General features: G+C 44.0%; 1 protein-coding gene across 18 annotated transcripts in view; it reads left to right on the top strand.

Annotated features, from left to right (window-relative positions):
• The window catches only part of RPTOR (regulatory associated protein of MTOR complex 1), a 397,394-nt gene that overhangs the window by 178,533 nt on the left and 206,631 nt on the right, over nucleotides 1-12,230 (top strand). For all 18 annotated transcript variants that reach the window (XR_011423116.1, XR_011423115.1, XM_001489603.6 and 15 more), the window contains exon 6: nucleotides 7,947-8,122. Coding sequence is in view for 16 of the 18 variants with exons in the window: in XM_001489603.6 (XP_001489653.1) it covers nucleotides 7,947-8,122 (176 nt within the window). In the remaining 2 variants the exon portion in view is untranslated. The remainder of the gene's footprint in view (nucleotides 1-7,946; nucleotides 8,123-12,230) is intronic.

Raw genomic sequence — 12,230 nt, 5'->3', positions numbered from 1 at the left:
TTCATCAGGGTACATCATATCCTGAGCCATAAAGCAGACCTCAACAAATCTTAATTAACTGAAATCACACAGAGTATGTTCTTTGACCATAGTAGAATCAACTACAAGTCAATAATGGGAAGACAACAGAAAAATCTCAGAAAAAAATTACCACCACATAATTCATGGGTCAGAAGTCTCAAGGGAAATTTAAAAAAATACATTGAACTGAATGAAAATGAATATACAACGTCAGTATTTATAAGATGCAGCTAAAGCAATTGAAAGGTAAATTTACAGCACTAAATCCTTATGCTAGAAAAGAGAAGTATCAAATTAATAATCTAAGTTCCTACCCGCCTTAGTCCTTCGGGGCTATTATAACAAAATGCCACAGACTGAGTGGCTTATAAACAACAGAAATTTATTTCTCACAGTCCTGGAGGCTGGAAAATCCAAGATGAAGGCACCAGCATGGTTGAGTGAGGGCCTTCTTCCTGGTTCATATCCAGCGTCGTCTTGCTGTGTCCTCACATAGTGGAAGGGGACATGGGAGCTCTCAGGTTTCTTTTATAAGCTCACTACTCTCACTCATGAGGCTCCACCCTCATGACCTAAGCACCTCTCAAAGGCCCCACTATACGTCACCTTTGGGGGTTAGGATTTCAACATATGCATTTGGGGGAAACACAAACACTCAGACCATAGCACTATGTCAAGAAACTAGAAAAGGAGAGCAAAGTAAGCCCAAGTAATCAGAAGAAAGAAAATAATGACTGTAAGAGCAGAGATCATTGAAATTGAAAACAGAAAAACAGTAGAGAAAAACCAATGAAACAAAAAGCTCATGCTCAGAAATAATCCATAAAATGGATAAATCTCTAGCAAGACTAACAAATAGAGAAGAATCAGGATCCTGCAACCATTAAAAGAATAATAAGGAAATACCATGAACAACTTTACGCTCATAAATTTGACAACTTCAAAGAAATGGAACAATTTCTATAAAACCACAAACTACCAAATCCCAACCAAGATGAAATGGATAATATGAACAATCCTACAAGCACTAAAGAAATTGAGTTTGTAATTTAAAAGTTCCAGCAAAGGAAATCTCCAGGTCCAGAGACTTTCACTGGAGAATTCTACCAAACATTTAAAGAAGAATTAACACCAATTTTACACAATCTCTTCCAGAAAATAGAAGAGGGAGGAAACACTTCCTAATTCATTTTTCGAGGTCATTATTACTGTGATGCCAAAATGGACGCACAGTACAAAATACAAAAACACCACCAAAAACTTCAGACCACTATCTCTCACAAACTTAGATGCAGAAATCCTTAAAAAAAAAAATAGCATATCAGTCCTAGTAATCTATGAAAAGAATTATACTCCACAACTGAGTCGGATTTATTCCAGGTATGCAAGTCTGGCTTAATATTCAAAAAATCGATTAATGTAATTCACCATACCAGTAGAGTAAAGTAGAAAAATTACATGATCATATCAATTGACGCAAAAAAAGCATTTGACAAAATCCAGCACCCTCTCGGAATAAAAAAAACTCAGAAACTAGGGATAGAAGGGAACTTATTCTCCTTATAAAGAGCATCTATAATAAAAAAATATAGCCATCATCATGCTTGATGATAAAAGACTGAGTTTTCCCCCCTAAGATTAGGTCCAAGGTTAGGATGTCCATTCTCACTATTCTTATTCAACATAGTACTGCAAGTTCTAGCCAGTGCAATAAGGCAAGAAAAGGACATTGTCAGTCACTAGGGAAATGACTCAAAAACACAGTGAGGTGCATTTCACATCCTCTAAGATGGCTAGAATAAAAAAGATGGATAATTACGAGTGTTGACGAGGATGTGGAGGAATCGGAAGCTTCACACACTACTGGTGCAGATGTAAAATGGTGCAGCCACTGTGGAAAACAGTCTGGCAATTCCTCAGATAAACTTAGGGTTACTGTATGACACAGCAGTTCCACTCCTAGGTTTGTACCCAAGAGAATTGAAAGCACGTGTTCACACAAAAACTTGTACACAGATGTTCATAGCAAGCATTATTCATAATAACCAAAAAATGGAAATTCTCTTCTTGATGTAAAAGTTTGCAGAATTTTTAAGTATCTACTTTTTTTTAGTTGCTGAGTAAGAGTAATTGGGGAGTATAATTTAGTTATTATTTCTCATTAAGCATCTTCCCTGAGTTATAGAATGATTCTAGAGCATTTTAGAAACTGTTCAATTGCTAACAGCTAAATGGCTTTAAAACAGTGGCTGGTCCATTTGTGCAAACTATCAGGGTAATTGTGACAAACTATTGCTATAAAGGGTTAGCTGCCCTTTGAAGGGCAACGTTGAAGGCTTTCTTGGTATCATTACAAGTCTTCATCCAACAAAAGGGAGTCCTCCTCTCTTGGCCTAGATTCCATAGCCACAAGCAATAAGTACCACTTGGTTTTTAAATTATTATTGAATATCAGATATATATATATATAATTATATAAACTATCTATAAAAAAGTCCTACTTTGTATCTGCTGATTTTAGTACAGTGTCTGTCACATGATAGATGCTCCATTAATACCTTTGAAATGAGCTGGGTGAGCAGTACACTGGTTTCTTTACATCTTAGTCTCTCTCGGAACTTTGCAAAAATGTCCGTTGTAAGTAGGTGTTATTGACTTGAGAATAAAAGTTGCTTTAAGTTAGAACTGGAATTATTACCAAGTAGTTGTTATTTTCAGAAATTCACTTGTTGAAGACGCCTCAAATTGTCAGTGCCGTTATCTCTTTATAAAGATGTCTCTTGTGTATATATGTATATGTGGGAAAGCAGCAGCACAAGGTCAAAGTTTTATTTAGAAGATGAGAAATGCAGGCGCTCCCCCTGCGACCCCAGCAGCAGTGCTTTCTGGAGCGAGTGGCTCGCAGGCCTTGAGTGAGCTGCCTGGCCAGGCTTCTCCTGAGCTGAGTGTGTGAGCTCCATTACCCACACGTGTGGAAGATGTAGCAGATGTCTTTTTTGGGTCTGATTGCTGTGCATCGCATCTGAAGATTTTTCTAAATCTTTCCCATATCCCTCAGAGACTCTAGTGAGCTTTTAAAGATGAAAATCTTCCTGGTGTTTGAGTCTCTAGATTCCCCAGGAGAAAGCTCTTTGGGTAACACTGTATCTCGGATGTGTCCTTCAGGATGAGTGATGGCTCCCAGCTGGAACAGTGCACTTCCACACCTGGGTGCCTTGTGAAAGTTCTGTGACTCACTAGTAGTTAGCCTCACTCGCAGATTCTTTCCAAAGAATAATTGCAATTAAAAGGTCAACATCATAGATAAATACAAAACCAAAATAATGTATGGGAAATAACTCATCCTTTAAAATAGATTTTTTTTGTGTTTCTGGGTTAGCAAGCCTGAAAAATAATGATTCATTGGTGGAATCGTTTGCCTTGAACGTCATTTTTTTTTTAAATGTTACTGATTCTAATTACTCTAGATCAGAGCTCTCATGTGCCTTCTGTGCACCCAGAGGTGAGGTGGGAAAGAAGGAATTAAACTTGACAGAGTGCTTCCTGCTGAACAGGTGCCGACAGAAGCATACTTCAGATCATCTGCAGCCAGACTGGATGCCTTCTTTGTTTAGACTCCAGCGGACTGCAAGGGGCTTATTAAGTAGTTAGGGTTTCTGTCAACCACATTTTGAATTGGGAAATTTAGATTCTCATAGACATATTTGGGATAAAGACAGTTCTACATCTACCTGTTTCATTTCCTTGTTCAGCATTCATGGAGTGCCTCCTATGTCCCAGGTACTTTGCTAGGCTTTGGGCCAAATGCTAGTGGACCACGAGGTGCAGACTGAGGCAGTCATAACACAGACGTACTGAGTAAACTCGCTACCTAACAGTTCCACGTGGCTGTGTCGGGACTGTGGCAGCATCACCTTCAGCCGACAGCACACAGACTTCTTGATACCTAAGGAAGTTCTCTTAAAACCCACCGAGTTCCCACGTGGCTGCCTGTGCATGAGGAACCCACTCCTCTCACCTCCCGGTAGGGGGCTATGTTCTAAAACTGACCTGGGAGAAAGGTGGCCTTGGTGTGACAAACTGCTTCACTTCTTGAGAAGGGTTAGATTTCAGAAGCTCAGTAGAAAACAGTAGCAAAGACAGAAGAGCTGCCGCGTTGAGAGATTGTGGCAAGAGGATCTGTTCGGTGCTCAGCTCGGTTAGAAAGTAACTTTAACGTGGAAGCAAATTAGAAACAGAAAAGTTAAAACTAGTAAACCACACTGATATTTCAGATATGAAAATACGTGTCTCTTTGAAAAGGAAAATGAGAATATTGAATCTGGTTTTTACATAAATGTCTGTTTCTTTCTGCTTAAAGCTGTTTCCTTTAATCATCTGTCAGCCGTTCTTTTACTTCTGTGCCCAGTGGCAGTGGTGCTCATGAGAAGAATGTAAGTCTGCTGTCTCCCAGACAGACATCCCAAATGCTCCATCTCACAGTTGAGGACTGACGCTTCATTCCCCCGAGGTTTGCACGCTCCCGTGTCTTCTCTCCGCCCGCAGCCCCTCTCCCCGGCCAGGGGAGAGCGCCCTCTCAGAAGGCACGTGGGGCGGAGAGCGGCACGCCGCAGCCCCCCCGGGCCCATCAGCGGAGGCCGGTGTGGGGCAGCTCTGACACATCTGCAGCCTCTGCGATCTTCCTGCGTGACTCAGGGCTGACGAGCTGCAGAGCCACCTCGCACCCGGCCCAGTCATCTTCTTGGCGGGGCTGTCACAGCAGACCTAGAAGCTGATTTCCTGTGTGGAGCAGGTTGCTGTGCTGGTGCTATCTCAGCTCAGAGAGCAGGAGCCGAGGGGAGGATTTTAAATGTGATTCTGCCTTCTCTTTTCTCTAAAAAACCCACTCTGGGCATGGTTGAATAATGTGAATGTACTTACTGCTACTGAACCGTACACTTAAAATGGTTAAAATGGTAAATTTTATGTTGCGTATATTTTATCACAATAAAAAAAACCCAGTCCTCTAAAAATTTCATTTTTTATTAAAAAGTTTGTTTTATTTATTATTAAGTATACTAAAGTTTAATTTGTATTCTGAGTTTAATGGTCCTGTGGTAGAATGAGTTAATAATAAATAATAATAATAAATATATAAAAATATAAATTATATATAATATATAAATAAAATATAATAAAACTACAGCCTTTACTACCTTCCTTTTGAGAAATTTGAGATATTAAAAACAAAGTTTTATCAGCAATGATAATTACAGCGCTTTTCGTGTCATAAGCAATGTGTCAGGTATATATGAGTGAGTGTAGCTTTATGTGTATTTTAATGTAAAAAGTGCTGAGAGTGCTGTTGGGAAAGTACCCACAGGGTGCTCATGTTTGGTCATAGGTGCTTGGCATAGATTGAGGCGGGTCCGGATGGGATGGTGGAGTGAAAAATGCCCTATAACAGGAGTAGTTTTCCACTCTCTTGGCCCACATACTGACTGAGTGGCTGACAGTTCACCTCATCTCCTGGGGTTTCTGTTGCCTCATCATAAAAAAACTTTAGAAATGGAAATAAAACTTACCTCGTGGGGATGTTGTATAAAGCAAGTGAAATAGTAAATGAGAGACAGCTTTGAGAAGCATCAACAGCTATGCAAACGGAGGAGTAAAACCAAGACACATAAACATTCTTTTCAAGTCAGGAAAAAATTGGTAGCTGTTGGTGGTTAAAAATTATGCCTTCCTGACCCCTTCTGCTGTCTTCACTGCTCATCGTGTAGAACGTCCGGCACCTGTTCTTGGTGGAGCTGCTCTGGTCCTCCTGGAAGGAGAGTGGTCTGCCCCTCCGGCACTTAAACCTGGGGAGTTGCTTATGTAGCAAATAATTTAGAGGTTCTGGAGGTGGAATAATCCACATTCTGTAACATGATTCTCCAGGTCCTCGTTGCTGAATGGCATGATAAATAAAACTGCATTAAGAGGAGATGTGTTCAGTCATTAAATTTCATCTTGTAGGGTTTGAGCTGGAGCTGTGTTTTGCAAATTCCTGAGCAGGACAGGCTGATGGGTACATTGGGGCCCAGAGGTGAATAGCTTTTCATTCTGAGCAAGTGATGGATATTTGGAGATGAGTGAATGACGGGGTCCTGAAAGTTGTATGAACCTGTAAATGAATATTTTCTGGGTTTTATTTTACATTATTTTAGTGACCTAAATGTTATACTCAAACATCATGATTCAGGGCAACTGAAGAACAGGAAACGCAGATTCTCTCTCCAGCAGCCTGTGTAATCTTCCTGTGTTGTCTGTTCCCTCTCTCGCTGCTGCCTCACCGTCCATCTTCTGTCTCCTCAGCCTTCTCAGCCCCGAGGGAGGTGCCAGTGGCTCCCAATCCTCCCTTCCTCACCTTCCTACACCAAGCCTGATGACTCATCCCGAATCTCCAGCATCGCAGCCCTGCTTCCCCGAGCTGAGCTGAAGGCGCTTTGCTGGGGAACTCTCTCCGACGTTGTGTTCTTCCTTGCTCTTTCCAGGAGCAGGCAGAGCCGTGTGTACACTTATTAAATTTTACTGCCCAAATGCTGTGAGTTCTTGACACCTCATATTTCTGAAAACGGCAGCAAAATCTGTTGTGGATTACCAAAATTGTCACATACGTGCCACATGTGAGGGGAGGGGAATCAAAATCTGCAATGCTAGAGTGACTGTGATTGGTTACATCAGAGTCCTGGCTTTTGTTGAATACTGCTCTTTTTCTTGAAGGCATAGTGAAGCCACATATCTAACAGGCTAGGGATTTTTTTTTTTTTTTGAGGAAGATTAGCTCTGAGCTAACATCCACTGCCAATCTTCCTCTTTTTGCTGAGGAAGATTGGCCCTGAGCTAACATCCATGCCCATCTTCCTCTATTTTATATATGGGACGCCTGCCACAGCATGGCTTGATAAGCAGTGCGTAGGTCTGCACCTGGGATCCCAACTGGCAAACCCCAGACCCCCGAAGCAAAATATGCAAACTTAACTGCTACACCACTGGGTCAGCCCCCTAGTGATTTTTTTTTAAACTTTTGAATGCATTGCATTATTTTTAAAAAAGATTTATACTTTTAATTAGATTTCATTGAGTCAAAAACAAATTTTTTGTGCATCCTCACAGCATATAAGAATTACCTTGGTGCCTTCCTAAAATTCAGTGTGCCTACAGCTTCATGTCTGGTACCCTTCCCTTACCAAAAATCTCACTGAAGGATATGTCAAGCAAGTATTACTGTTTCTGCTTTAAAGGGAAATAAAATTTTGTATTAAACAAGCCTTTTTCCCTGGTTACAAAGTTAATGCACATTTGTAGGACATCTAGAGAAATCCGATAAGGAGATGAGAAGATGGCCTCAGCCTTGACTCACTGCAGGCCAGGGGCCCTCTCTGCATCTGCTTTCTGGTCTTTCTGGGGCTGATAGGTCGGCACTCACACTCAGGTTTTGCAGTCTGCTTTTTGGTGGTGATGTTAGTGGTGGTGATGGAGTTCACTTTCTAACCCTGAACGTCATTCCGTGTCAGTAAATACGCCAACATAAAGTTATGCTGGGTTAAAGACCGAATTTTAAAATAAACAGTAAGACACTGTAAGGGCCCTGGAGGGAAATATATGTGGACCTTGGTGTAATCAGAGAGTAAGGAGGGACCTTAACAGGAAAATCATGAAGAATACTGATTTACCGGAGACCACACCTCGTGGCAGCATCAGAGGGACCTTGGTCATGAGACCTCGAAGTTACTCTCCAGGAGAGAGTTCAACAGCGTGCCTCTCTCCAAAGGACTTGGTGGGGATACCAAGAGCCTTAAGCCTCGGTTGACAGACTCTCTCCCTCGGCGTTAGTTCCCTGCTCTCTCTCTCCGGTTGTGCACAACAGCCCAGTCACTCTCCTCCTCGGTGCTCCCCTGCAGGTCGCTGCGATTAACCCGAACCACCCACTGGCGCAGATGCCTCTGCCCCCGTCGATGAAGAACTGCATTCAGCTGGCAGCCTGTGAGGCCAACGAGCTCCTGCCCATGATCCCCGACCTCCCGGCCGACCTGTTCACGTCGTGCCTCACCACTCCCATCAAGATCGCCCTGCGCTGGTAAGTGGTGCCTGCTGTGTCGGCCCAGTGACCCTACTCCTCCAGAGTTTCCCACATTTGGGGTTCCCAAATTACGCGGATCCAAGCAGTCTAGCCAGGTTTTGGACGGAAGCTACAGACACAAACCCAAGATCCTAGGCGGGTGCTTGTTCTTTCCTCTCTGAGTTGAAGCTGCTTCCTCCCTCCTGCATCAGCTGCATGTGCACTCGCTGCCTTTGTTCGTTGTGGGAGTCATTAGATAGCACCAAGATTGGCTGTGCTGGAAACCAGACTTTCTTTTGAAAAAAGAAAAGGCTATCATGAAAGAAAAGTCATTTAATTCCTTGCTTGACTTAAAGTATTAATCTTTCAATTTATTCTTAGCAGTAAAAAAAAAATTATGATTTTTTTCTACCACTCTTCTTTTTAGAAGTGTAGAGCTCTTGCAGATATGAGTGAGGAAGTGTATGGGCTGTTCTGAGACGGTAGAACCTGCATGTGAGACCCTCCATCACTGGCAGAGCTCACAATGGGACATGTGTGCTTCCTGCCTCCAATTCCAATTTTCTCCCGTCCACCATCCTGCCGCTCTTTTAATATCTGCTTCTCCATTTGATGTTTTGCTGAAAAGCTTGTATATAGTAGCTATTATCCAGCTAGTAGATAAATGGACCTCCAGTGAGGTACAAGTGAGAACGGTGCAGCCGTGGAGTGGTAACTGTCCTGGTGGGGGCCCTCTTCTGGGCTGAGGGGGCGGGCACAGCACAAACACACAGACTCTTGGTTCTGTCCCCCACAACTCTGAAGAGACTATGGAGTCACGTGTGGACTCTGACGGCTGACAACACAGGGACCAGCCCCTGGGCAGACCTCTGCGGGTAACTGCAGGCTGGGCAGGGCGGCCTGGGAGTGCCTTGAGCCACTGTGTTGGATGAAAACGTAGACTTGCTGCTTTGCTCTGCAGCAACGTTCCCAATCTACCCAAAAGCCTGGGGTGAGGGTGTAAAGATCCTGGGCTGATGAACAGCTCCCCTCACCATTCACTTCTCTACCCCAGCCCTCCCCAGTCCCAGGGCTGTGGATTACCCCCAAAGAGAGGCCTCTTCCGGTGCAACTTGTCTCTAAGAAGTTAGGGTGGGGAGAGGAGCTGCCTGCAGGGACCAGCAAAGGGCATGATGGACAGCATCCCTCAGCTGCCTGAGTTCATCCCCCTCAGCTCTCACAGACAGGGCCTGACTAGGGCCACTCCCCCTGCACCCCACGAAGCAGAGCTCATGTGGGAAAAGTAGACACCCGGGGACCACAGCTGCCTCAGGAAAGGGCTGAGCTTCGTGGTATATGAGGCAGAGCTGTCATGAGCAAGTACGATGCTCACAATGGGGAGGTGAAGGGAGGAAGACACTAATAGCAAGACGTGAGACCACGAAGTAGGAATAGAAGAAACAACCACGTTGAGATCTGGGAGGAAACCAAGAGCAGGAGGATGGGATTCGTAGCAGGAACGGGGCTGCTGCAGCCTGCATTCATGAGTCAGAGGTGACAGTGAGGTGCTCAGAGAGACAGCAGGAAGGACAGTGACAGAAACAGAAAAGAAAAGCAGCAGCCATGGAGAGAGATGGGAGTCCCCAAGGTGCAGAGAGAAAACGACGATGGCGGAGGTGGAAATACCTGAAGGTAACACACATACATTCCCTAGAATGGGGAAAACGGTGAACGACCTCAGACTGAGAGGGCTCGTGCCCGGCAGGAGGGAATGGGAGGGCTCCGACCCAGCACCTGAGGGTGAGGCCGAAGACATCATGGAAGCCACACTTCCTGAGCTGCCCTCCACCCGCATCTCTCATGTCTCTGTGGCTGCAGCCCTCTGTGAACGCAGGTCTTTTTATTTGTTAATTCATAAGTGAGTTCTTTTTAACTGTCTGCACTCTGATCGCTGTAAGAAAAGGTTTATGGTGCCATTTAACGTGACCCCAGCAAGATCGTTGGTCCAGATGACTCAGGAATTCATTCATTTTATTCATCGTCTAAGAAATAATTTACTAAATACCAACTGTGTACTTAAAACCCATGCTAAGTACTATACAAATGCAAAGAAGCACGTTGCCTTCAAAAATTTATAGTCTAGTTGAGGAGATGAGATGTGGCCTGAAAATTCATCATATAAATGCTTTATGCCAGGCCAAGGAAATCTGAACATTTCAGGCAATACGTGATCAAGGACTAAATGAATTTATGGCACCAATGGCTGTTGTGTTTCCAGAAGACAAAGAACTCCCTGAGGGCCAAGGGGATCAGAGAAAGCTCCTTGGAGGAGACAGAGCTTGGATCTGGGTCCCGGCAGCTGGCTGGGATTTGCCGAGGAGCAGAGCGAGAACCACAGACAGGTGGCGCACAGCCCGAGCAAATGTGCGAAAGCAGGATGTGCACGAGTTTCTGAGAAGAGTGAGTGGGCCGGCCGAATTAGAGAGGAAGATGTCCAAAGGGGTGCAGGGGAGGTCAAAGAGTGGATGGAGACAAGACTGTGCGTTGCTTTGAACGCTGGGCCAAGGACCTTGACTTCTAGGACTGGCAGAGGAGAGTCCCTAAAGGTGTTTATGTGGGCAAACAACTTAAGAATAGTGTTTTAAGACGATAATCCATATAATGTTGGGGAGACCTTGGTCATAATTAGACCTTTATCACAGCAGTGCAGTCATGATCTGGTCAGATGGAAGCAGGAAGTTGGAGATGGCCGAGGGGCCCGTGGGGAAGAGCTCTTGCCAGATGCCCCTTGGACTGTGCCGTGGCACAGGCCTCGTTTCCACTCATTTTCCCACCTCTCCCTCCGGATTTCCTGCCTTTCCTGCTTCTGTGCACCCCGACTCCGGAATTGATCCTGCATGCCAGCTCTGTTTAGGGACTCTGCCCAGCCCGGGCTGGGTCCTGTATTCGATGGGTCTCTCACAGGGCAGTCACGCAAGTCCCCAGGCAGGTGGGTGCAGGTTATGTACACCTCCAGGAGGTGCAGGGAGGGAGTGAGGAAAGAGGAGGCAAGAAGAGCACGAATGGAGCCCGAAGCGGAACCTGCACCTGCCAGCCCTCTCCGGCCTTCCCCCTCCACACCCTGCTGCCAGCGCCGAGAGTTGAGATGTCTCTCTCCCCGTCTCTCCACCATGAGTCAGGAAGGACTTGGCGCCCCTTCCCTTACAGCCGTGTACCCCTGAAGCTGCTTTCATGTCGGGGCCAGTCAGCCCTCTGATGAGGGCATGGGCTTTCACTCTGCCTGACGTGATGCCTTCTCTGCGTAGCTACCTGGAATCTTTTTTAGAGTTAGGATATAATTAAATTTTTTAAAAGGAAGCCTTTGGTAGGAAGCACAGTGAAAAACAAATCAAACTAATACAGTTACCATAGTTGGACTTTGAAATCAATACAGCACAGTTGCAGATGACGGTCGTCAGATAACCACTGCCTAGGACAATTAAGTGTCCCAGGTGGGTAGGTCTTTTACAATAAACCTCTTTCTGCCATCCTGAGGTACTGAAATTAGATTGAACATAACGCTTTGCTGAGATGTCCTTAATCTGTGAATGGCAGTAAACCATGTTCACTGGAAGAATTGTCAAGTGAAATGTGCACCTTGTAACAGCTGAGTTAAAAACCACCAGCTTTTTTAAAATGGAGAATGGAAACAGTTTGGCAGACAGTACTTATTTGTACCTTTAGTGTTACAGTTTTGTTTTTTCATTTAAAAGAGTCAACTTAATATTTTCCAAATAAAAGTAGAGTATACATTTTTTGTAGAAAATTTACTAAAAAGTGAAAAGAAGAAAAAATTATCCCAGATTTTACCATCTTTACCACAATTACTGTTAACTTTTTGGTGTATTGCCTATTAATCTTTTTTTCTGTGCATATACGTTTTTGCTCTGATGTAATAGCACTGAATTTACAATTTCATATATTTAATCCTTAACATTATAATAAATTTATCCTAGATCATTGGTAACTCTTAGTAAACGTCATTTGTAACAATTGCATAATATTGCACTATATTGATGTTCCGTGTTTTATTTAACCAAAATCCAGGGTTTTAGGATTTAGGATGCAGCTATGTCAAGGTAGGAAAGCTCAGAGTAGCTCTAGAATA

Source organism: Equus caballus, chromosome 11 (assembly GCF_041296265.1).
Source record: "Equus caballus isolate H_3958 breed thoroughbred chromosome 11, TB-T2T, whole genome shotgun sequence".
Classification (NCBI taxonomy): domain Eukaryota; kingdom Metazoa; phylum Chordata; class Mammalia; order Perissodactyla; family Equidae; genus Equus; species Equus caballus.
The sequence above is the reverse complement of the archived record's forward strand: the minus strand, read 5'-3'. Positions and strand labels throughout refer to the sequence as shown.